Source organism: Acartia tonsa, chromosome 6, assembly GCF_053477335.1.
Source record: "Acartia tonsa isolate MP-2025a chromosome 6, ASM5347733v1, whole genome shotgun sequence".
NCBI classification, from domain to species: Eukaryota; Metazoa; Arthropoda; class Copepoda; order Calanoida; family Acartiidae; genus Acartia; species Acartia tonsa.
Genome location: NC_137265.1, coordinates 12,010,822 through 12,035,027, shown reverse-complemented (window position 1 = coordinate 12,035,027; position 24,206 = coordinate 12,010,822). Strand labels below are relative to the sequence as shown.

The window sequence follows — 24,206 nt, the reverse complement described above, 5'->3', positions numbered from 1 at the left end:
TCATTTGAAAAGAATAAAAATGGAGTTTAATTTGCCTCAGTGATGAAAAAACAATGATAACTTCATGTATTAAACATTTTAATAGATAATTAATTTATTAGTGAATATCAGTGAATTATATTGTAGAATTACACAGGCTATTTCTATCTTACTAGACTACTTTTTGTTTAAATATGACAGACAACGTATCTATATCCCAAGTGCTGGGATCCAAACCTAGAATATTAAAAGTAGGCAAAAGTTTTGAGAAGCGAGACAACAGAGTTGAATATGACACTATTAGATATGATTTTAAACCTGTATCTATTGATGAAGAAAGAGAAGGTACGCTGGAAGTTGGAGAAAATAAATCTGTAGCAGTTTCTTTGCCTCATGTCGACGGGGCAGGGCAAACTAATTACAAAGGTCATTTGAGCCAGGCTAACCCTAAAGAATGTGTTCTCATTATTGACCATGATACTGGAGAAATAACAATCGAACGTGTGTCCAAACAGATCTTGCTAAAGAAGACTCGCCCTGAAAAGTCGGACACTAAAATGTTATTAGATTTAGATAAGATTTCTGCCCCGTCTGCCCCTTTACCAAATCCTTATGAAGTTAGGCAGGTTCCAACAAAGCCAAGCTTTTCTGGCGGCCGTGTGTCGGCTCCTGGAGGGTCTAGCAGTAAGAAGAACGGATCTAGCAGTGTCAAAGACATGGATACAGACTTTCAGTCAGTATCAGTTAGTCAGTCGCAGGTCAGCAGGAGTAGCCCAGTTCCCCATGCACAGCCTAAATCTAGGCCTCCGCCCAAGGCACCCCATAGTTTTAACAGTATGAGTGGGGTTGGGCCAACACCTCTTCCCAGCAACAACAAACCCCCTCCCAACAGCTCAAACTTAGAATCTAGCTCTAGCAGTTCTAGCAGCGACAGTAGTAGCAGCTCCAGCGACGATGACTCAGATTTTGAAGATGCTGCAAAATCCACAGCTCCCAGTGGACCAGGCGGTATGCCTACATTTGGTGGTGGCGTCCAGGATGGCGGGTATCAACGAGGCGGCGGAGTTTTGCCAACCGCCAGGCCAGCTCACCATTCCCCGCATCAAGCAAATGGGGTGCTGCCCACGTCACGTCCCAGTCAGCAACATCACAAGTCGCACAGCAAGTCAGCAGCAGCCCCCAGTCTGCCAGTTATACAGCCCCAGTCTGCTCCCAGTCTAGTTGATGATCTTATGCTCTCTGAAGATTCAGACAGCGATTAGGCACATTTTTTTAGTGTTATTGTCATTTTTTCAGGGTTACAAAGGATTATACATCAAAATAAAATAAAATTAAAATCTTCGATATTTTTTTAAAATTTTGCCTAAAATACCTATGCTTTTAGATTTAAAGAAACCTTTTGAAAATATGTGAAATCCTTTTTTGACCTGTTTGATTTTTTATCAGTAAAATTATCACCTTATAAAAATTATATATTATTGTTATTACGTATTGTAATGTAAACTAATATCTATAAAATTAGATAGGGTTACATACATGTTAAAATGTTTGTTGAAAATGGGTAGGTTGTCCGTTTTTCTCTATGTGTACTTTAGAATCTACTCTAAAAAGCATGTACTTAATTCTTATATAAAATAGGTACCTATTTATTTTTTCTCTAGTAGTAGTTACTAAGTACAATATGTATTGTTAATGACAAGAGCTTTACCATTTTTAACAGTCAGAAAAGCAGAGCAAAGACTTATATTAGGATTATTATTTATACCTACATATTTAGAGAATTTCTACTATTTATTTCACTAGAATCTGTTCTTAATTTGCGATTTCTTTTCTCGTAAAACGTGCTTAAATTAAGGAAATTTATTTTAGGAAATAAAAAAATCTAAAATCAAAATTATTATTTGTTCAAGTCTTTGTTGGTCATATTTCTTATTATTATTAGCTGTGTTAAAACATCTGATCTTAATTGTTAATTATTTATATTAAAATGTTTCTAAAATAAATGTTATTTTTACATATTTTTCAGGTTAATTATGAATATTTTAAATTGTATGATGAATCCATAATTATACAACAAGAATGAGTGTAAATTTTCCAGAACTGAGCGTATTTTCTACTCCGCCCTCTACGACACCTTTCTCGTTGGCTCCAGGAAACTAAAACATCAATATTATATTACAGGGATCTAAAGGGATAACACAAATGCCGATAAATTGATGTACATTCCCAATGTTAATACCAAAAATTAACCCTTCTGTAGATTAAAAATTAGTGGTTGAAGCGTTTGAACACTCAACTAAATGAGCCAACCAATCAAAATTCACTGAAGTCCCCAAAGTTGTTAAGCTAACGAATAAGAAAACGTTTTTAAAGGACTTTGGGACTAGTGTAATAAACAGCCCATTGTCCCCTCTCTCTGAGGACGTACATAATATATTTATTATAATTTTTATGTTTATGGTAGGCGTGAGAGATATAGATGATGGATCTACGTTTACCCTTACGAGTATCTTTACTCCAACACCACCCCCAACTCCGCCTAGAAACACTACAGGAAGAAACAAATCAATCAAAAGATTTTAGATAATTTGGGTGATTTCCCTCACAGTGCCTCTTAGTCGAGATAGAACCCCCCCCCCCCCCATCCAACCCCAATTGTTTTAAAATATAAATCTTGTTAAATCATATTGAATGACTATTTCAATATTCTTCATGAAAAAATCAACACAGCAGATTACCTATTATTAACCTAAAAAAACACTATTCCTAAAGCTTTTATAAAAAGGACACATTTTCTTTCTGAAATTTTTACCGGAGATAAAACCATTATTTAACTCTTTAAAGAAAATGGATATATTACTTGGATATTACACCAGATTTTAATGTTCTCTAGTAAAGTAAAACATGCAGCGGGCTAAGATAACGATTCTCCCCTTTTAATCATTTAACCCCACTTCTTCCCTTCTACTGAATGAATTAACTGACCAAGAAACGATAGGGGAAATAGCAATTTAATTTGACGACAATTTTTCCCCTGTCATTATATCCACGTACATCTATTTTAAAGAAATACTAAATAGAACTTGTTTTGTTGTTGTTATAGTAGTTCCATACACCCCAATCTACCCAGACCCAGAGAAATGTAATTATTATATTCTGAGCCATAATACAACAGGTATGTAATATGTATTTTTAGTACGAATCTAATCTATAATTTGAAATAATAATTCGCTACTTGTGGATGTTGTCATCCTTGTTTATCTATTTAATATTAAATTCATATTTATAGAGTAACATAATATCTTGAAGACAAAACTTGTTTTTCTAGATAAGAAACATATTAATGCTTATTGCTCGATTTTCCAAATAAAATAGGAAAGGAAAGAAAATAGAACGTAAAAATCTTTTGTTAATGGATTCTTTTTATAATTCAAGAAAATATAGACGGGCGGCTTCTACACTTCTTTTTAATATACCTACCTATTTTTTTTGTAATTGCACTTCAATTAAAAATAAAACATTTTGTTTTATAGAATTTATCGAGTTTGGTAACCCTTACGGAGGAATACCACAGAACTTGTTGATCAATGTCCTTGGCTGGCTGTTTCTAGTCATCCTGTTTGGAATCCTACGGCGGGCAGCTGGCAACTATGGCAGGCTGGCTATTATGCGCAGAGAGGATGATGAATCCAGGTATAGTTGTTTTTGTGCAAGATTTATGAAACGTCTAATTCATTTTTGTTTTTAATTGAAAGTTTTTTTCTGGCAGGGAGACTGTAACCCAAATCTAAAGATACAGAAATTAGAATTCAAAAAATCTTTATTATTTCAATATTATACAAACAAAGAGGCAATAACTTTGTTTTTTTTAAACAAATACCATACTTAATCCGATTAAGTTAAAGGGGGACGTAACTGAAGCTTTTTTGATGCTGGGGGGGGGGGGGTTTTCTCCGGAACCACTTGATGAACCGTGCAAATTTTTTGGATTTAAGCTTTTAGGGGTATGAACATCTTATGGTTTCAAAGTCACCCCCCTACCCCCACCCCCTAGCCCCCCGGGGCTCAAAACCCCCCTAAAAATGAACCTAACCTTAATTTTCTCAGAAACCATTTGACCAATAGGGATGATTTCTTAAACTTGAGCTTTTATGGTTATAATCTAACTTCTAGATTAGAAGTCATCCCCCCTGCCGCCAACCCCTAGCCCTCCGGAGCTCTAAAAAATCCTAAAAATGAACCTAACTTTAATTTTCTCAGAAACCATTTGACCAATAGGGATGATTTCTTAAACTTAAGCTTTTATGGTTATAAACAAACTTCTAGATTAGAAGTCACCCCCCTGCCGCCAACCCCTAGCCCTCCGGGGCTCCAGAAAACCCTAAAAATGAACCTAACTTTAATTTTCTCAGAAACCATTTGACCAATAGGGATGATTTCTTAAACTTAAGCTTTTATGGTTATGAACTAACTTCTAGATTATAAGTCACCCCCCTGCCGCCAACCCCTAGCCCCCCGGGGCTCCAAAAAACCCTAAAATTGAACCTAACTTTATTTTTCCCAGAAACCATTTGACCAATAGGGATGATTTCTTAAACTAAAGCTTTTATGGTTATAAACTAACTTTTAGATTATAAGTCACCCCCTGCCGCCAACCCCTAGCCCTCCGGGGCTCAAAAAAATCCTAAAAATGAACCTAACTTTAATTTTCTCAGAAACCATTTGACCAATACTGATGATTTCTTAAACTTGAGCTTTTATGATTATAAACTAACTCCCAGATTATAAGTCACCCCCCTGCCGCCAACCCCTAGCCCTCCGGGGCTCCCAAAAAAACCTAAAAATGAACCTAACTTTAATTTTCTCAGAAACCATTTGACCAATACTGATGATTTCTTAAACTTGAGCTTTTATGATTATAAACTAACTCCTAGATTATAAGTTACACCCTTGCCTCCAACCCCTAGCCCTCCGGGGCTCCCAAAAAACCCTAAAAATGAACCTAACTTTAATTTTCTCAACAACCATTTAACCAATAGGGATGATTTCTTAAACTTAAGCTTTTATGATTATAAACTAACTTCTAGATTATAAGTCACACCCCTGCCTCAAACCTCTAGCCCTCTGGGGCTCAAAAAAATCCTAAAAATGAACCTAACCTTAATTTTCTCAGAAACCATTTGACCAATAGGGATGATTTCTTAAACTTAAGCTTTTATGGGTATAAACTAACTCCTAGATTATAAGTCACCCCCCTGCCACCAACCCCTAGCCCTCCTATTTTTCAAATGGTTTCTGAGAAAATTATGGTTAGATACATTTTTAGGGTTTTTTGAGCCCCGGAGGGCTAAGGGTTGGCGGCAGGGGGGTGACTTATAATCAAGGAGTTAGTTTATAACCTTAAAAGCTTAAGTTTAAGAAATCATCCCTATTGGTCAAATGGTTTCTGAGAAAATTAAGGTTAGGTTTATTTTTAGGATTTTTTGGAGCTCCGGAGGGCTAGGGGTTGGCGGCAGGGGGGTGACTTCTAAATCAAAATTTTGTTTATAACCATAAAAGCTTAAGTTTAAGAAATCATCTCTATTGGTCGAATGGTTTCTGAGAAAATTAAAGTTAGGTTCATTTTTAGGGTTTTTTAGAGCCCCGGAGGGCTAGGGGTTGGAGGCAGGGGTGTAACTTATAATCTAGGAGTTAGTTTATAATCATAAAAGCTTAAGTTTAAGAAATCATCCCTATTGTTCAAATGGTATCTGAGAAAATTAAGGTTAGGTCCATTTTTAGGATTTTTTTGAGCCCCGGAGGGCTAGGGTAGATATACCACACTTTTCTGGGATCTTGCTGCGTCAAGTATCAACCGTTGGGAATATCAAAGGATGACTCCATGCAAAATTTGAGCCGGATCCGGCAAAAACCGGCCGTGAATTTTATGAAAAACCGGTTTTTTCCGGTTTTTAGGGGGTATCTGTAAATCGATTCAGCTGGAGCAAAACCGGTTGGAGGTACAAAAAATTTTACTTCACATGAAATTTAGCCAATGCAATTGCCTACAAAAATGTACTTCATCATCAACTTGATTGGACAACTCTTTCCCCTCCTAAATGTCCATTAAAACCTCGGAAACGGCAAAAATCGTCAAAAATCACGCCTTCGGCGGCAAATAACGGCTAAACGGTCAGCCGGAGGCAAATGAAACATAAATAAAGAAATGTCCGCCTTAAAAAGTTGTTCAACATCAAAGAGATGCTTGAAGTCTCTAAAACGACTCCTTCCCCTCCTTTAAGGGGAAAAACTGAAAAAACGTGATTTTCAAAAGTATGCCCACTTCGTGGGTGTGGGGGGCACTGAACCCGTCACCCCAGGGTCACCAAATATAAAGTCTAGGCGGCCCACAATGCTGAATTTTCACCAAGTGAAAGTCTTGTGTCATTATCTCTTATGAGAAAAAAGTTATTAATTAATTAAAATTTCAAATTGTGATTTTTTGATGGATTTCTTTGATGAAATGACAGGCCGGTCAATTTTTAGGCCATTTTTTGCGGTTTTTGGGCCGTCACGCCCAAACGGTTTGAGATAATCTCACGGGACCTTTTGCCCAACCTAAGTCTGGTTATTTGTGAGGTCTAGGAAAAAAAACAGACTTACGCAAAAGATTATAATTATAATCTTTACACAAAAAAATGGCACGAGGTGAGGGTTTGAGGGGGCAAAATGAGCCGACCAGCGATTTTTGACGGCGCGCAGCGACGTCGTGCTTCATCCAATCCGGGATTTTTTTTTTCTTAGACCTTACAAATAACCAGAATTAGGTTGGGCAAAAGGTCCCGTGAGACTATCTCAAACCGTTTGGGCGTGGCGGGCCGAAAACAGCAAAAAATGGCCTAAAAATTGACCAGCCTGTCATTTCATCAAAGAAATCCATCAAAAAATCACAATTTGAAATTTTAATTAATTAATAACTTTTTTCTCATAAGAGATAATGACACAAGACTTTCACTTGGTGAAAATTCAGCATTGTGGGCCGCCTAGACTTTATATTTGGTGACCCTGGGGTGACGGGTTCAGTGCCCCCCACACCCACGAAGTGGGCATACTTTTGAAAATCACGTTTTTTCAGTTTTTCCCCTTAAAGGAGGGGAAGGAGTCGTTTTAGAGACTTCAAGCATCTCTTTGATGTTGAACAACTTTTTAAGGCGGACATTTCTTTATTTATGTTTCATTTGCCTCCGGCTGACCGTTTAGCCGTTATTTGCCGCCGAAGGCGTGATTTTTGACGATTTTTGCCGTTTCCGAGGTTTTAATGGACATTTAGGAGGGGAATGAGTTGTCCAATCAAGTTGATGATGAAGTACATTTTTGTAGGCAATTGCATTGGCTAAATTTCATGTGAAGTAAAATTTTTTGTACCTCCAACCGGTTTTGCTCCAGCTGAATCGATTTACAGATACCCCCTAAAAACCGGAAAAAACCGGTTTTTCATAAAATTCACGGCCGGTTTTTGCCGGATCCGGCTCAAATTTTGCATGGAGTCATCCTTTGATATTCCCAACAGTTGATACTTGACGCAGCAAGATCCCAGAAAAGTGTGGTATATCTAGGCTAGGGGTTTGCGACAGGGGGGTGACTTATAATCTAGAAGTTAGTTTATAACCATAAAAGCTTAAGTTTAAGAAATCATCCCTATTGGTCAAATGGTTTCTGAGAAAATTAAAGTTAGGTTCATTTTTAGGGTTTTTTGGGAGCCCCGGAGGGCTAGGGGTTGGCGGCAGGGGGGTGACTTATAATCAAGGAGTTAGTTTATAATCATAAAAGCTCAAGTTTAATAAATCATCAGTATTGGTCAAATGGTTTCTGAGAAAATTAAAGTTAGGTTCATTTTTAGGATTTTTTTGAGCCCCGGAGGGCTAGGGGTTGGCGGCAGGGGGGTGACTTATAATCTAAAAGTTAGTTTATAACCATAAAAGCTTAAGTTTAAGAAATCATCCCTATTGGTCAAATGGTTTCTGAGAAAATTAAAGTTAGGTTCATTTTTAGGGTTTTTTGGAGCCCCGGAGGGCTAGGGGTTGGGGGTAGGGGGGTGACTTTGAAACCATAAGATGTTCATACCCCTAGAAGTTTAAGTCCAAAAAATTTGCACGGTTCATCAAGTGGTTCCGGAGAAAACCCCCCCCCCCCCCCCCCCCCCAGCATCAAAAAAGCTTCAGTTACGTCCCCCTTTATGTATCATAGTGGATCAAAGAGACACACAAGTCATACCAGAGTAATGTTGTAAAATTAATTCCTGCTTTGTTGTTCACCCACGCCTCCGGCTATTGGGGGCTAACAAAACTGGATTCAGTCTTATAATTTTTCATTTTAACATCCGCGGAAAGCTGTCTATAATATTATAAGACAAAAAACTAGGTATTAAACAAAATATTTTGTTAAGATGGACACAAGTATTTTTCTCTACAACAGATAATGATGATGAACCTATTGAGAATACAGTTGAAAATGGTAAGAACTTTATTACTTTTAATTACTAGGTACCTCCTTTTGGCTTTTACGTACAAGTAACAGGGTTTTACTTGAAGTGAGTTAAGATAGTTTGATTCCCATAATGGGCCTTAAAGTGGTCTTTTACTGTATTCTAGTCAATTTTTAATTCATTTTCATATAAATATAACTTTTATTGCTGTTCTACTAAACAAGATTTTCATTTTTTTAAAAAAATTTTAGTACAAATATTCTACTGTAGCTAAATAATTTAGGAGTCACTTTATTAAAGATTAAATAAACCTTTTCCAGTTTTTCACCAATTTGCATTTTTCACCCCAAAAAATTCTTGGATTACTTATCTTGGTGGGATCCTACCAACTGAGAAATATTATTTTGAGATCAAAAAGTTTACGTTTGATTTTGTTTGCGTCTCTCGTCAAATCCCACGATGCCTGTAATAAAACGTTCTTATTTAGGTGGAATAGAAAGTGAGTCTGAATCCCTGACGTCCGCCACAGACTGGGGAGATGTGGATAGAGGAATTTGCTCCTGGGTCACATCCATCTTCACCATATCAGATGATATGATACTAAGGTATAATAAATTTTTAATAGCGAAGGTTTTTTATTATTAGGTTCGGTCCGTCCGTACGTACATTAGCTCTTTTCGTTAATTTAGACATGTTAGAATTGTGCTACCTATTGAAGAAAGTCCGTACGTTAACTTCAAACATGTTGATTTTTAACTTATTACCTACAGCAATTTTTTACATGATATAATCATGTAAACATCATGACCTTAAATAATTATTTGATATCTTTATGGATAAGACAATAGACGATAAATTGATGATGATGATACAAAAATACCAATATACATATGAAAAGTATTGGATGAAAAGTTTGGACACTACTAGTTCTGGGTCAATCGATGAAAATTCAATAAAAGTACCTACCCTAATTATTTTTAGCTAATGAATAAGTTAACGAGTTTTTAAAACTTTGGTTACTATTATATTTTTTTTATATAGTTCATAATGTGATAAGTTCTAATCTTAGCCTACACTGATAAGAGAAAAGAAAACATTTGCCAGAAATCAAAGCAGGCACAAATCAAAAGTCTAGCAATCAATGGGTTATTTTTCCGTAGAATATCGGAATAAATAAAGCAAATGTTTTTTATGAAGTTTGTGCTATTAACCAACCCTTAGTGAAACATTGAATTCCAATAGCTAATATTATCCAAAATAATTTTCTTTTTCATGTTTGTTTAGAAAATGTGGCCACGATGCTCTACAGTATATAAATTTCCAAAGACACATGATCATCTTTGTTATGATCATCACCTTCATCTGTATGGTCTTTATTCTACCCATCAACTTTACCATGGGAAATGTTCAGGTTTGTATTTATGTTTGGTAAATGTATAGCTACATAATGACTAACTTGGTTCGTTTTTTCATAAAGAGATAATGTTTAGCTGTTGATTTTTTAAGTCCTTAATGTTTATACCCACCCCGATTTTAAAAGTAAAATAAATTTTAGTTGAGAAGTGATTTTTTTCTAGGGTGCTTTCTCTTTAGAGGGTGGTTTACCCTCCCCCAAAATAGTTATAAACCATCCCACGACCAATGAGAAACTAGATTGTAAAAGAGTTCTGTACACACAGACAGACAGACAGACAGACACACACATATACATACATCCTGTTACTATTATAAAAAGGATATTTATGTTCTGGTTATCTTGAAAACTAATTTTGTTTTAATAAATATCCTTATTTTAGGGTGACACAACCAGTTTCGGACACACAACCATTTCAAATTTACCCGCGGATGCTGAAGTTTTGTGGGTTCATATTGTTATTGCAGTATTGTTTATACCACTAGGTAAGTAGTTTACTTCAAAACAAAGGTCGTGTAATCAAAGTGTTGATATTTAGATTGATCAGAATACACATAGAAATGTAAATTGTTAATAAGCTAATCATGCAAAAAATATTAGCTAGTCACAAATAATCATTATTGGGCTAAAATGTATTGTTTTTCTGCATTATTGTGTTATTCTAAGATAATTTCAAGGCTACATGTGACTGATTAAAGTATGTTTGTTATTTTAGGCAACAAAGAGCTAGTAAGTTCTTTATATTAGGATAGGGATAGTTGTCTATATAACAAAGAGTGTGATTTTCAAGTCTTGATATTTTTAAAACTAAGTGGTAGAAAATTGAAATTCTTTCAAATAAATGCCCTATAAATATGGTTTAAACCATTATAAAGGAATAAATATGTGGTTCATTAAAATTAAAAGAATTTCTTGCAACTACCCCTTTACATTTGATTCTTTTGTTGTAGGAATATATATTATGAGAAGGTTTTCTGTAACCTTAAGAATGGAGGGGGATACCAGCTGTATTAGCTCCAGGTAAGAAAACACATTTTCATAATGGATATATTATTAATTGGATGTTACACCAGAGTGTCATGGGTCCCACATCCTCTCCCCGTCTACAAGATGAACGAACTGGCCATTAAATGAGTTCCATGTTAGCAACCTTAATTGACGAAAATATTTCCACTGTTTTAATATCCACGTTGTAATATAATACATTACTTTTTTAAAGTCCTACAATTCTGATTTCTTATTCATAAGGAGATATTATTTTAAACACCAAATAGTGCTTTCACACTAATTGCTTGTTAAGCACTGAAAACAACGATAGAATTATTTCATACCATCACATTATAGCACTAAGATCTCCTGATTTTCCTTTTTTTCTAGAACTCTGATGTTTGATTTAATTCCTGAGAAGTATTGTAAAAAGGATTTGATCATCAGACACTTCCAGGTTTGGACCTTTTGAAATATAAATATGTAGTGGGATGTGTGTCTGTCTGTGTTTAGGAAGATTTAAGCAGTAGAAATAAAATAGATGTAAATCTTCAACTCCTTATTTTCTTTAGTTTGACGCGGTGGGGAAAGCTTTGAAACCGACATATCTCAGACAAGAATGTTTGGATCATGGAAAGAAATAAAAGTAGAGGGTTTCGTCGTATATTTACAGTAGCTTTTCTCCTATTTCTAGGCCCTGCGGGGGGCTCTAACCCTGCAGGACCTATTTCCTAACCCTTCGGGACAATCATTACCAATTACCGAACCTAAAATAACCTATCAAAAGCTAAAGTGAAAATATGACGAAACCCTCTACTTCGTTTTCTTTCCATGATGCAAATGTTTATCTACTAAATTCATATTAAAGCTATTAAATTGGCGGAGATTACAATGTTAACAAAATACTTTACGCCTATTTCTTTATTTCAATAGATTAAAGCAGATTAAATGTAACATTATTTTGTTCTCCATTTTCCTATATACATGTCCCTCCTAAAATGATGATTACTTAAATGTCTTTTTACTTTATAGGAAGCATATGATGAAACTGACATTCCTGGATATGACGTGGAAGATGTCCAAATTTCATATTTTGTGTCCAAACTGATCACCCTGACCGCCAAGCTGGAGAAGGCGAGGAGAGCGGTCAACTATTGTGAAAATTATATTTCTAAGAAGGGGGAAAGGTAGGTCGACATAAACTATTTTTTAGTAAAATGATGATTTAGTATGAAACAGGGATAAGGGACCAGGATTCCAGCAAATGTCATAGGGTGATTTCAATAAATAAATTTCTCGTATTCATTCAAATCTGGTGGATAGGAACCGGTTCTCATCCATACGAAAAAACTATGTCTATCATCGTATTATATCCAGCTTTCTACGAATATAAAAATGTACAATCATAAGGCACGGGCTAAAAAAAACTGGTTTTAATCTTATAATTGTACATTCTATATCCGCGGAAAGCCGTTTATAATACGATGCGATAAATAACTATTAACCCTTTATTGTCTCCCCTTTATTCCACCTCCCCGGCGATGTTTTCAAATCGGGCAATTTTTATACAATTGCTGAATTGTCCAAAAAGAATAAATCAAGATGAGAATAAAAAATCATCGAATTACAGTTAATTTTCCACGAATTTTAAATCATATAATTAATACCAGTTTCGTTAGTCCGAGCCTTCGGCATCTCGGGGTAAAAAAACTAGTTTAAATCTTATAATTGTACATTTATAAATCCGCGGAAAGCTGTCCATAATACGATGCGATAAATAACTATTACATAAAGATTACAAATGAATGACAACAGCTGTGGCATTGTGTTTGGTTGTTGCACTTGCGGCTCCATCAACAACATTGATGCCCTGGATTTTTATCAACAAAGAGAATCAGACCTGAGAAAGGAGGTAGGTGGTTTGTTTTTGCCCTCATGTTTAATCTTTTTATTTAAAAGGGGGAGGACCTTCTTAACTCACTCACCTTGTCATTATAATTACGAGCTTAGACTTTTTTTGTGATGATTCCTCATTCTAAATTGTATCTTGTAAAAGTCTTACTTAGTCCGTTTGTTTGTACGTCATGATACAAAAGTCATAAAAATTTATGTATGTAAAAGTTTCGCGATTTTCCAAACATTTATCATTCTCCTTTATCTCCTTTTTACCAACTCTTGTTCATGACCATTGATTATCTTTCTTTAACACACTTTGTCCGTTTGTCTATCCGTGATTTTTTGTGCTCCTCTACTTTGTTTTTTATCATTCTTGTTTTACTTACCCCCCGTAGGTCTTTTCCAGCACAACTAATATTAAATGATAATTCTAGGTTGAAGAGGAACAACAAAATTTACATAAGAAGCCAATAGGAGTGGCCTTTGTTACATTTAACAATCTTAATACAGCTGAAGCAGTTAAGAAAGATTTCCAAAAGAAATTCTGCTGTTTAGGGTAAGCCTTGACATAACATTTTTTGTTGTCAGCAACATTTATCAAGTATAGGTATAATTTTTTGGTTTACGTAAATTTGATTTTTTACAGGAGTAGTGCAATGAAAGACTTTATAATAAAATGTTTGATCGCCACATGTTTTTTTGGGTTTTCCTTTTCTAATTATACGAACCCCACAGGGTTATACAATTAGACACCTCTCAATATATTTACATACGTAACTTAACTTTGTAATGCATCGTACCTGTTTAGTGGCCAATGCATTTATCTAACTTATCCTCCCTGGCATTGTCACGTGTATAATAAAGCAACTGTGCAAACCAATCTAAACGGTTTTTCATATAATGTGGCATATAAAAGTTTTTAACATAAACATATTTATTTGGCCAATAGAATTTAAACAAAGTAATAAAATTCAAAAATATAAGATACAAATAGAATTACAATTAAAATTACTAGGTATAACAATAAACAACCTAAATCCTAATCAGTTCTGCCCGGGTAACCATGAATAGATCACTATGGATATGTCTACTTTGCCTAAAATAGATTAACATAATTTTGAATCATTCAACTATAGTCCTTATCATTTTATGAATATTATTGAACAAAAATTTAGATCCTCCCCGAAGGATTCATCTCTGAACAAGGAGCTACGCCCTGCTACATGGGAGGTCAGGTTTGCCCCGCCCCCAGAGGATATCTACTGGGAAAACTTGAACAGAAGTAATTACAGAATCATCAAGGTAACATTCAGAGATTTAAAGGGATATGTCATTGACCGATAAATTGATGAACATTCCCAATGATGATAAACAAATTTACACCTTCCGCAGATTACAATTTGTGGTTCAACTAAATGAACCAACCAATCAAAATTCAATAAAGTCCCCAAGGCTCAACGAAAAAAAAAAGTTTTTATAAGACTTTTGGGGACTAGTGTATTAAGCAGCCAAATGTCTCTTCCCGCCAACCATGGTAACACTAAATTCTATTATGAGACAACTTTTAACAATTTAGATTAACTAGAATTATTGTAATTATTGGACAAACAATGATGACAATATCCATAAAAGCTAATCTTCATATATCAAGAGGTCTTACAGACGAACATTAGCAAATATAGAGTATATAACCAAGTTCATGTTATACAAAGAAAAAATATCTGCTTTTGAATGCTTTTAAGCCGCTTTTTGTGACACAATTAGAAAGTAAAGTCCTTAAAGTTACTGTTTTATTTTAATTTTTATAATTTTAGGTGTGGGTAATTAACACAATATTGTTTCTTGTCCTGTTCTTCTGTACATCACCAGCCTATGTTATGAACCTGCTAGAAACTTTACCTTTCCTTAATACAGAATCAATCAGGAAAATATTATCATTAACAAAATCTGCAAAAAATACTAAAACTAAAATATATGCAAAAAATAAGGTAATTCTAAATTAAGGCTTAAAATACGTTTGTTTTAATGCGTACACAAGACCCACTTGTTTAATCAGATAACAGCTTTATTTATAAGAAAAAAATAAATGCAGGAAGAGAGTTTCAACTCCCTTTCATTAGAATTTAAAAGTTGTAGTATGTCTTTCTGATTTTACCAGGAATAATGTATAGGTACCCAACAAGCAAAATAAATCTACAATAATATTAGTGGTGCAGACAAAAAGGTCGTCAGTTATGAGTGCTAAAAATCCCTTTTAGGTTTCGTGATTTATTTTTCGAATTAACTTCGTTGTTGGTATAATCTGGATTTTTACCCCCCTCATACACCCTTTGTCAACTATTTGTGCGCGCCACTGAATAACATGTTGATAATATAAATATGAACAGAAATGAGATAAAAGTGAGCATGCCATCCTACATAACTGATTTTCTGCCAACTCTTCTCCTTTGGACATTGTCTGCCCTGCTACCAGTAATTGTTGCATATTCAGGTTGGTTCTAGTTTTTTTTTTATTCCTAACAGCTATATTTTATACTGAAAAACCTTATTGTGTAAATCCAAAGAATAAGCTGGAAGGCATTGTTTATTTTACAATTGGTTTTAATTTTTAAATGACTAGCGGTTTATCCCCTAGAGGCCTCTTGTACTTTACATAATAGATTGAAAAGAAAAAGTTAAAGATTTTTTTTTTTTTTTTTTGGGGGGGGGTATTTCTAAAGGGTAATTTCTCTAGGAAGAGTTGAAGCATCATCTCTCTAAAAAAAATTACAAGCCTTCCCTGGATCTATAAAGATTATTGGGAAGTACAAGCATATCGGTCTAGCGGTTAGCGAAATCCTAGGCTACAGATAGACATCCTGTTACTTTTATTTTAAAAATGCCAACTTAATTTTTTTTGTTTTCAGATTTTTGGTTGGGCCACTGGCGTAGATCCTTAGAAAACCTGTGGATTATGAGAAAAGTATTTGGATATTTGTTGTTTATGGTTCTAATCCTGCCATCCATTGGTCTTACAACTGTCAGAGGTCTTGTAGAGTCTGCACTGAAAAGCAAGGTATACATCTTATTATTTGACCCAAGCATGTTATGGCATTAGTTGTATGTCGCCTATTGTTGTTTTATTGATTTGATATATATGTTCTTATGTATAAAGATGAGATGCAATTATAGAAAAGAAAGGAATGATTTTTGTTGTGTGTGTCTGCTCTTTAGATATCAGATTTTTAGTCTTATCCAGAGCTTACTCTTATTACCAACTTGAAAAAATTTTCTAAAAAAAATACCAAATGCTATAAGGTTATTCTTTATAATCTGACATCCAAACATACTTTTAATACCCTCCTGGAACGAAATTGAAGCCATTGGGATCAGGAGGGAAAGGAGACTACCCCCCCCCCCCCACCCCCATGATACAAAGGGCTTCAGTTATGTCATCCTTTTACCCACATCCTATGATTCCTTTACTTATATCCTTTATTTAATTATTAAGAATGACACAGCCGAAATAAACTGGGAGTGTATCTTCCTGCCTGATAATGGCGCATTTTTCATCAACTACGTGACCACCAGCGCATTGATTGGCACAGGGCTGGAGATCATCAGGTTCCCGGAGCTACTCATGTACTCCTTCAGACTGGCCTTCGCCAGGTGGGTCATTTGTTTTAGTAGAATAATTTTTCTACTATTTAACTTAGACGGTCAGTTGGTCAGTAACGGGTCACAAGGAAGGTTTCACTTTACTTCGTTGATAAATTTAAACTGATTAATTTCACAATTTACACCTTCCAGTTTACTTACATATATAATATTTGTGTACCTTTTTTCTGTTTCTCTTGTTTTTTTACTTTAACTTCTATTTATTTTGGAAATAGAGATTTTGTATGTCTCATATTTGCAGACAGGCTTTGTTAGTTTTTGTAAATGTTTCTTGACCTAAAATTATCCTATTATCTATTTATTGTAAGTTTGACTTACTCCAGGCCTTTGATAGTTAGTTGACGATTTAAACAAGTAATCAATATTGATTAGCACTAATTTATTTATAATTTTAGACTGTATCTAGTTGGGTTAAACTTGTGTTTATTTTAGGTCACAAGCAGAAATATCTTCTGTGAGAAAAGAAATTTTGTACGAGTTTCCATTTGGTATCAACTACGCCTGGATGCTTCTTATCTTTGCACTTACAGTCTCATATTCAGGTTTGTAAATAATTTGGTATCAACTACGCGTGGATGCTTCTTATCTTTGCACTTACAGTCTCATATTCAGGTTTGTAAATAATTTGGTATGAACTACGCGTGGATGCTTCTTATCTTTGCACTTACAGTCTCATATTCAGGTTTGGAAATAATTTGCCTGTCATTCAAAAAGACATTATAAGATGATCCAAATAAATATGTATATAGAAACAGATAATTGACTACACTGCATATTCACAGGAATAGTTTTATTTTATTTAATTTTTGTGTGGAATCAGAAGCTGTAAAATTCAGGGGTGTATATTTCTCCCCCACATCCCTCTCCATAACTTTTTTTCAATCCCTTACTTTGAATTTCTTCTGTAAATCGAAATATGATTGTTTTTTATGCCTCAAAAATATCGGAAACAAAAGTAGATGCGTAATAATTTTATTTTTGCGCGAACAAAAGTCCATTTTTTTAACAAAGAGGCTAAGATATGAGTTATATATTTTCCAGTATCGCTTCGAAACCGATTAATATACGGTGGATTAGAACCGGTTCTTCGCCACACTAAAAAATTATGTATAGCATTGTATTATATCCAGTGTTCTACGAAAATAAAAATGTTCAATCATAAGATTAAAACCGTAATTAAAGCTGTTTATAAAACGATGCGATAGATAACTATTATTAATAAACAAAAATTCTTGTTTTAGTGATTTGTCCGCTGATCACCCCTTTTGGTTTATTCTACATGGTTATGAAGCACGCTACTGACAGATATAATATCTACTTTGCTTATAAAGCTTCCAAAATTAATAAGGTAAATTTTAAAACTTTTAATGTTCATTAGGTAATAATTTTGATTTTTATAATAAATTCACTGTAGTGAACATGGCACCCTCTACAGTCTACAGTCTTTTGCAGTTTAGCTGAGTTTATCTTTGACCTTCATAAAAATAACACGATGTCTGTCTGTGTGTAGAGAATAATCTCGCCAATATCTACTTAGTAACTTCCAACTCTTCTTTCATATGCCCCTAGAGGCCTCTAGTATTACATATTTTAGGGAGTTTTTTTATTTTAAGAAAGTGTTTTTTTTTTGCAAGTTAATAGTTTCTCCTATCGTATTTTTTTTCTTTTTGATAACTATCACAGCATAGAATGTAAACACGTAATTTATTTTCATATTCTTTAGTTACAATTTTTCTATTTTCAGAACATTCACGGCTGTGCAATAAATTGTGTAATGATCAGCTTATTAATTCAACAGCTCATTCTTCTTTTCTTCAATACTGTCAGAGCTAATGGTACCTCGGGACTCCTCCCCCCTAGGTAAATACTTTAGTATTTTCTTCAATACTGTCAGAGCTAATGGTACCTCGGGACTCCTCCCCCTAGGTAAATACTTTATTATTATCTTCAATACTGTCAGAGCTAATGGTACCTCGGGTTTACTACCTCCGAGGTAATAACAACTGTTAGGTTAGGCACGTGAATGACGTAGAGCATAGTCTAGAACCATTTCATAAGAACACAATTATCGTGCAATCAAAGGATTGATTGGCAGCTGCCTATTGAGCATCGAGAACTAAAGAATTTGTTCTACTTCAATTAAAATTTACAAAAACTATTTTTTTAAATGTTCTAAATATCCAGTTGAAATTTGTTGTTCAAGTAGGCATTAACTTTATTTTATTTCAATTACAAGAAATTTTTATAGCATTAATTTTAGGAAATGAAAATACTAATACTTCATATTATTTTCAGGGGTATATTTTCGATAACCATGTTTACAATTTTCTCTCTTCTATTCCTGGTGCAAATCTTTTTTCATGCATTTAAGGTAAGGTTTAAACAATAGAGGAATAACTGTATGTCCATACTCCGAGGATCAAAATATCGTCGAGAATATTAATACAGCCAAGTCGCTACAAAAGAGCAGAAAGCAATTTGTTAGTAGATGAAAGGGTCCCCAACTGGGGGATCCAGGTAGTTGTCTGGGTATACATCTATATTTATAGATTTATTCTTTAAACTTGGATAGAAACAGAAAATCTTGCAAGTCATTTTAAGTTATCAAGAGGTCAAAAATCTAGCAATTAAGTAGAAGTTGATAGTCTTTTTAGCTGTAAGTCTCGTTTGGATAGATGATCAGACTGATATATCGTAGTTAAAATGTAGCCATGATACTTAACATTCTACATTTGTTATATAGTGTTTTTCTGATCAAATATATTTTTTAGGGTATATCCCCCATCCAATACATCCAGAAATCCTCGCAACAATCGCTGCTGACACCTAGCGGTGGGCTGGGAAATGATAGTTTGGACGGTGGGCGGGTGCTGGCCCCCACAGTCACTCCCACGCGCCACTCCAACCATAGGACTCAACAATTTATACCGGATGTACTTAGGAATGTTAATGTCAATGTTTAAGGTCTTTTTATCGGGCTTTAAGTGTTATATTGGTCGAATTTATACACCAAGTAAATATGTCTTCATTTTGCCCCCCCCCCCCTCACCCTCGAAAAAACTGTAAATACTTTCTTTTGGATTTATTGATTGGGGAAAAAGTGATAAAAATCTATATTCCAGTTATTACGTATTCCTTGCATGCTAAGTTTCTTATTATAAGAATTCGGCCAAATCAACACTTTACCCTTTTTAAATACAGCTTTTAAGTGTTAAGTAGGGATAAGGGATATTTGGAGCCATTTTTGATAACCTAGTCTATATTTAAATACTTCCAATTCATGGTATATTACAATTTGGCTATGTATATATTTCTCAATCTTAAATAAAATTTTCACATGAAAAACAACGGTTCTAAATCTTTTTATCCCTTAGCATTTCACATCTGGCTTTTATGTGCTTATTATTATTATTATTTTTATCTCTTTTTATTAATGTCTTTCCGAATCCCTAGGTCCATGGACATTAGTTAGTAGCTTAGAAATCTCACGTAATTCGTATTATAGTTTTTGAATTGGGAAGTTTATATATTTTAAACATATTTAATTGTCAGGTTAAGAATCTATTAAAAAAGATAATTCAAGATTACAGAAAATAGGAATGTTTTTTTTTAAGTAACTGATAAAAATATCTTCCTTTTCCAGTATGGTTTGGAAAACGTTTAATATCCACTGGATTTGAACCGGTTCTTTCTCAGCCATACTGAAAATTCTTTGTAGCAATGTATTACAGATAATTTTCCACGAATGTTAAAATAAAATCACAAAATTAATACCAGTTGAGTTTAGTAGCACGGGCCTTCGGCCAATCGGTGCTAGCAATAATACTGGTTTTAATCTTAATATTTTTCATTTTAATATCCGCGGAAGGCTGCCTGTAATACGATGCGATGGATAACTATTTTATCAAGTTTCAAATCTATCTTTCAATGGACATTACTTCAGGTTCCACCCATTAATGTTAGTATTAATATCACCTATTCTAAACTTGCCATAATTGTCAAGAACAGTTTTGAAAACTTTATTAAATCTAATTTTTATGACAAGCTTAATTTTATATTCAGCTAATGACCAAAATATTATGAATGTATAGACTATTAAGGAGGAATGTGAATTTCGACAGAATGAGCAAGTAAGGTGAGGTAAAAATGGTACCCAAAGTTTTGGGTACTTCAATTAAATAATGGATGGCATGCTCAAATCAGCTGTGTTCAAACTATTTAACCATTAATTTAAATCTGTAATAGGGGAAATATTATTTTTGGATTGGGTACTTTAATGGCGTCCTCTTTGCTCAAGCTGAGAAATTTCACATCCCACTTTTTACATCTTATTTTTTTCTTATGCATTGGCCTAACATTATTTTGACATAAAGACAAGAAGGAATCAATATAAATTGTGATCTTTAATAATTCAACAATTAAAAGTTATTGTTTTAGTCAATTCTTGCAGTTAGGATATAAAAAATTCTAAACTTTTCCTTCATTTTTTTTGCATTAAGATCCTTTTGTTTCGTTATATCTCATATTGAAATTTCAAGGATCAGTCACACTATTAAAGTATAAGAATAGAGGGGGCACGAGTTATATGTAACTAAATATATCCACTTGGTTGGTACCCTGTGCCGACTTTTAATCGGGTCTTTGAATATCAGCCAATAGCGTCATAATATAAACATAGCAAAGTCGCTACTAAAGAGCATAAAACAATTTTATAGCAGACGAAAAAGGTCCCCACCACTTTGGCGAGGTAGTTTTCTGTGTTAAATATCAATAGTCAATACATATACAATATTGCATAACAGACCTTTTCTTTTCTTCGCAATTAAAACCATATGTAAGAGTATCCTAATTTTAATTGTATCCTAACTGCAAAGTCAACCAAAGTACCATAAATTGTCTTTGACAAAAAATTATAATTATGAAATAAAAACCACTTAGAAAGAATTAAAAATCCTTATGTATTGCACTAATTTTATGATTAGATAGGGATTGTTCATCAGAGGAAAACTATTTTACCTCCAATAAATAAGTTTCTTTCATTCTTTTAAGAGTTTATCATTTATTAAGTAACAATTGGAAGATAATAGTGGTCGTTAACTCTAGAAATGTTCGAGCCAAAATAGTTTTCTTCTAATGAATTATCCCCCTGTCAAAAAATATAACAATAAAATAACCCATTGAATATGTATATAACTCATAAAAAATTGTATAAAAATTGTTTTTATTGCTTATTGTGATTTTATTATGATTTCAAAGATTTTATGTATATTGTGATAAGTTGAAAATTTTGGCCTCATCATAAAAATTCTCATTTAGATTCCAAAAAGTTTTCTGTTTAGACCAAGAATCCGCTGATTTTTCACCGGAAAACAAACCGGTTCTTATCACGTTTCAGAACCGGTTTGTATTTAGTGGAAATGATTATTAAGGAATATATTATTATTGACTAAGAAAAGGTAAATTATTCACAAATTTCAGTACAACATTAAGAGATGAAAATTTAATCTATTTTTAGCATTATATTTAGACAGACAGACACACGGACTGACAAACTCAAGTTTAAACTTTTCAATTATATGTTTTTTTGAAAATTGATTAAAAATTTTGTGATTTCTTTATTTACACGTTTCTGTATTATTATTTTAATGTTAGAATAATCCAAATATAAAGGTTCTTTATAGTTTTATTATCTTTTTGGTAGCGGAGCTACTCTATAATTTACTTTGTATGTCTGTACGTCTAATCGTCATGGAGAAATGTGATTTTCTCAGCTGCCATTTAAAATAAAACTTACTTGGTCCATGCTACTGTCGATCATCGTACAAAAGACATAGAATATAATCTTTATAAAGTTAGGTTTCTTGGTTTTATGATATTTTTCAAATCCTAACTTTTCTTTTTTCTCTCTCTTTTTTATGACTACTAAATATCAGCTTTATAATATAAATTTTCCTTTTTGTCTATCCATTTTTTTTGTGGTTGTCGTGTCACTTATGGATGTTGTCATCGTTGTTTATCATGGGGTATATCAAGAATGACGATGCCTACGAAGTCGAAGCCAATTGCATTGGACAAATCATATAGAGATTTTATTTTTTGGTCTGCTGAAATCTTGAGAAAAACTTTTTCTACAAGGATAACCATAATTTGATGCGTGCCTACAGATCATGCCCACAATGATTTTGAAGGTGCTTTGGCTTTTGTGTCAGAACCTAAATTAGGACATAGTGCATTTTATTACCCTAGGTTAGGTAACTTTATTCACTTTTTAATAAAATCTAAAATGCAGCGGTTTTTGAGAAAATTAGATTTGAAAGAAGGTGTATCAACTTTTTTTTTTATAGCTAGCCGGTTCTTTTAGTAAGTAGTAGATGTAAAATTTTTCATAGAATTCAGATATGCAATCGGTTTTTTTGTAGACCTCTTATTTTTAAAGTAATTTAAGTTTTTAAAAAAAATAATTAAGTCGGTTTTAAGGTACTAAAACGCAACAAAATAAAAGAAGAAAATGGCCAGTAAGAACAAAAATAGTAAGATCTTTAATTTGACACCTTACTTTTAAAATTCAGTTGAGTAATTATTGAAAAAATCTATTTTTTTAACCTCGGTTTAATAAAAACTTTAGACCTAAATATTTTCTCAAACAGACATAAAAAACATGGGTTCATATATACCTTTAGAATCAGAAAAATATTACGAATCCATTGTAAGCAAAATTGAAAAAAAGTAAAAAAATAAAAAAATAGCCAATTGTATTTTTTGTTCTGGCAACACTATCGTCTTCCCTTTTTTACCCCCTCTTTACCCCCTCTATACCCCCTTCCCATTTTCATACTCAATTGAAGAGTTAAGACGTTGCCTGTACAATATAATATGATATTTTCATATAATTCCTTTTATTGTAGTTTATATACTATATTGTAAACTTTTTTTTCAATTTTGCTTACAATGGATTCGTAATATTTTTCTGATTCTAAAGGTATATATGAACCCATATTTTTTTACTTGTGAAATGATAAAATTGAGTTCAAAGTTTTTATTCTCGTGGGTTTAAAAAAATCGATTTTTTCAATAATTACCTGACAGAATTGAAAAAGTAAGGTGTCAAATTAAAGATCTTACTATTTTTGTTCATGATGGCCATTTTCTTTCTTTTTTTTGTTGCATTTTAGTACCTTAAAATCGACTTAATTTTTTTTTTTAAAACTTAAATTACTTAAAAAATAAGAGGTCTACAAAAAAACCGATTGCATATCTGAATTCTATGAAAAATTTTACATCTACTACTTACTAAAAGGACCGGCTAGCTATAAAAAAAAAGTTGATACAACTTCTTTCAAGTTAAATTTTCATCCCCTAGGAGTTATCGAATAATCATGACAAGAAAAGCAAAGATTATTAATTTAAAATTTTGAACAATTTTGCTTTTATAAAGTCTTTCATAAAACATCTCTATATATGATTTATTTAAGGCTGAATTTCCGTGACCTTAGCAAAGCAACTGATAAAAATGGCCATTAATTAACTCACTTCAGGAGTGGTTTTATGAAGAACTTTATAAAAGCAAAGTTGTTTAAATTTTAAATAAATAATCTTTGCTTTTCTTGTCATTATTATGCGATAACTCCTAGGGGATGAAAATTTGACTTAAAATTTTCAAATCTAATTTTCTCAAAAACCGCTGCATTTTAAATTTCATTGAAAAGTGAAATGAAGTTACCTAACATAGGGTAATGAAATGCACTATGTCCCAATTTAGGTTCTGACACAAAAGTCAAAGCACCTTTGAAATCATTGTGTGCCTTGTTG

The 24,206-nt window shown here is 33.4% G+C and overlaps 2 protein-coding genes across 2 annotated transcripts; both read left to right on the top strand.

The window, feature by feature from the left end:
• On the top strand, window positions 1-2,005 carry Eaf (ELL-associated factor). The gene is made up of 2 exons (XM_080163495.1): window positions 1-1,276; window positions 1,426-2,005. The coding sequence occupies exon 1, from the start codon at window positions 174-176 to the stop codon at window positions 1,239-1,241; it is 1,068 nt and encodes a 355-aa protein (XP_080019621.1). The 5' UTR covers window positions 1-173; the 3' UTR covers window positions 1,242-1,276; window positions 1,426-2,005.
• Window positions 2,004-22,077, top strand: LOC145321863 (mechanosensitive cation channel Tmem63-like). The gene is made up of 25 exons (XM_080163494.1): window positions 2,004-2,132; window positions 2,445-2,533; window positions 3,083-3,154; window positions 3,513-3,672; window positions 8,405-8,472; window positions 8,931-9,048; window positions 9,728-9,854; window positions 10,240-10,342; window positions 10,808-10,877; window positions 11,235-11,301; window positions 11,877-12,031; window positions 12,639-12,756; window positions 13,175-13,296; window positions 13,916-14,042; window positions 14,555-14,664; window positions 15,128-15,231; window positions 15,647-15,795; window positions 16,231-16,388; window positions 16,830-16,939; window positions 17,639-17,745; window positions 18,142-18,257; window positions 18,693-18,768; window positions 19,169-19,361; window positions 20,771-20,846; window positions 21,272-22,077. Exons 1-23 carry the CDS (start codon window positions 2,059-2,061, stop codon window positions 19,358-19,360), a joined length of 2,592 nt encoding a protein of 863 aa, XP_080019620.1. The 5' UTR covers window positions 2,004-2,058; the 3' UTR covers window position 19,361; window positions 20,771-20,846; window positions 21,272-22,077.
• The last annotated feature ends 2,129 nt before the right edge of the window (window positions 22,078-24,206 follow it).

What these genes read in the sequence shown, in the direction of transcription:
- LOC145321863 (XM_080163494.1), top strand. Translation starts at nt 2,059, where the DNA reads ATGAGTGTAAATTTTCCAGAACTGAGCGTATTTTCTACTCCGCCCTCT. An exon ending in AAGAAATTCTGCTGTTTAGG is followed by an intron (nt 13,297 to 13,915) that starts GTAAGCCTTGAC and finishes ACAAAAATTTAG; the next exon opens with ATCCTCCCCGAAGGATTCAT. An exon ending in AAGCTTCCAAAATTAATAAG is followed by an intron (nt 17,746 to 18,141) that starts GTAAATTTTAAA and finishes TTCTATTTTCAG; the next exon opens with AACATTCACGGCTGTGCAAT.
- Eaf (XM_080163495.1), top strand. Translation starts at nt 174, where the DNA reads ATGACAGACAACGTATCTATATCCCAAGTGCTGGGATCCAAACCTAGA.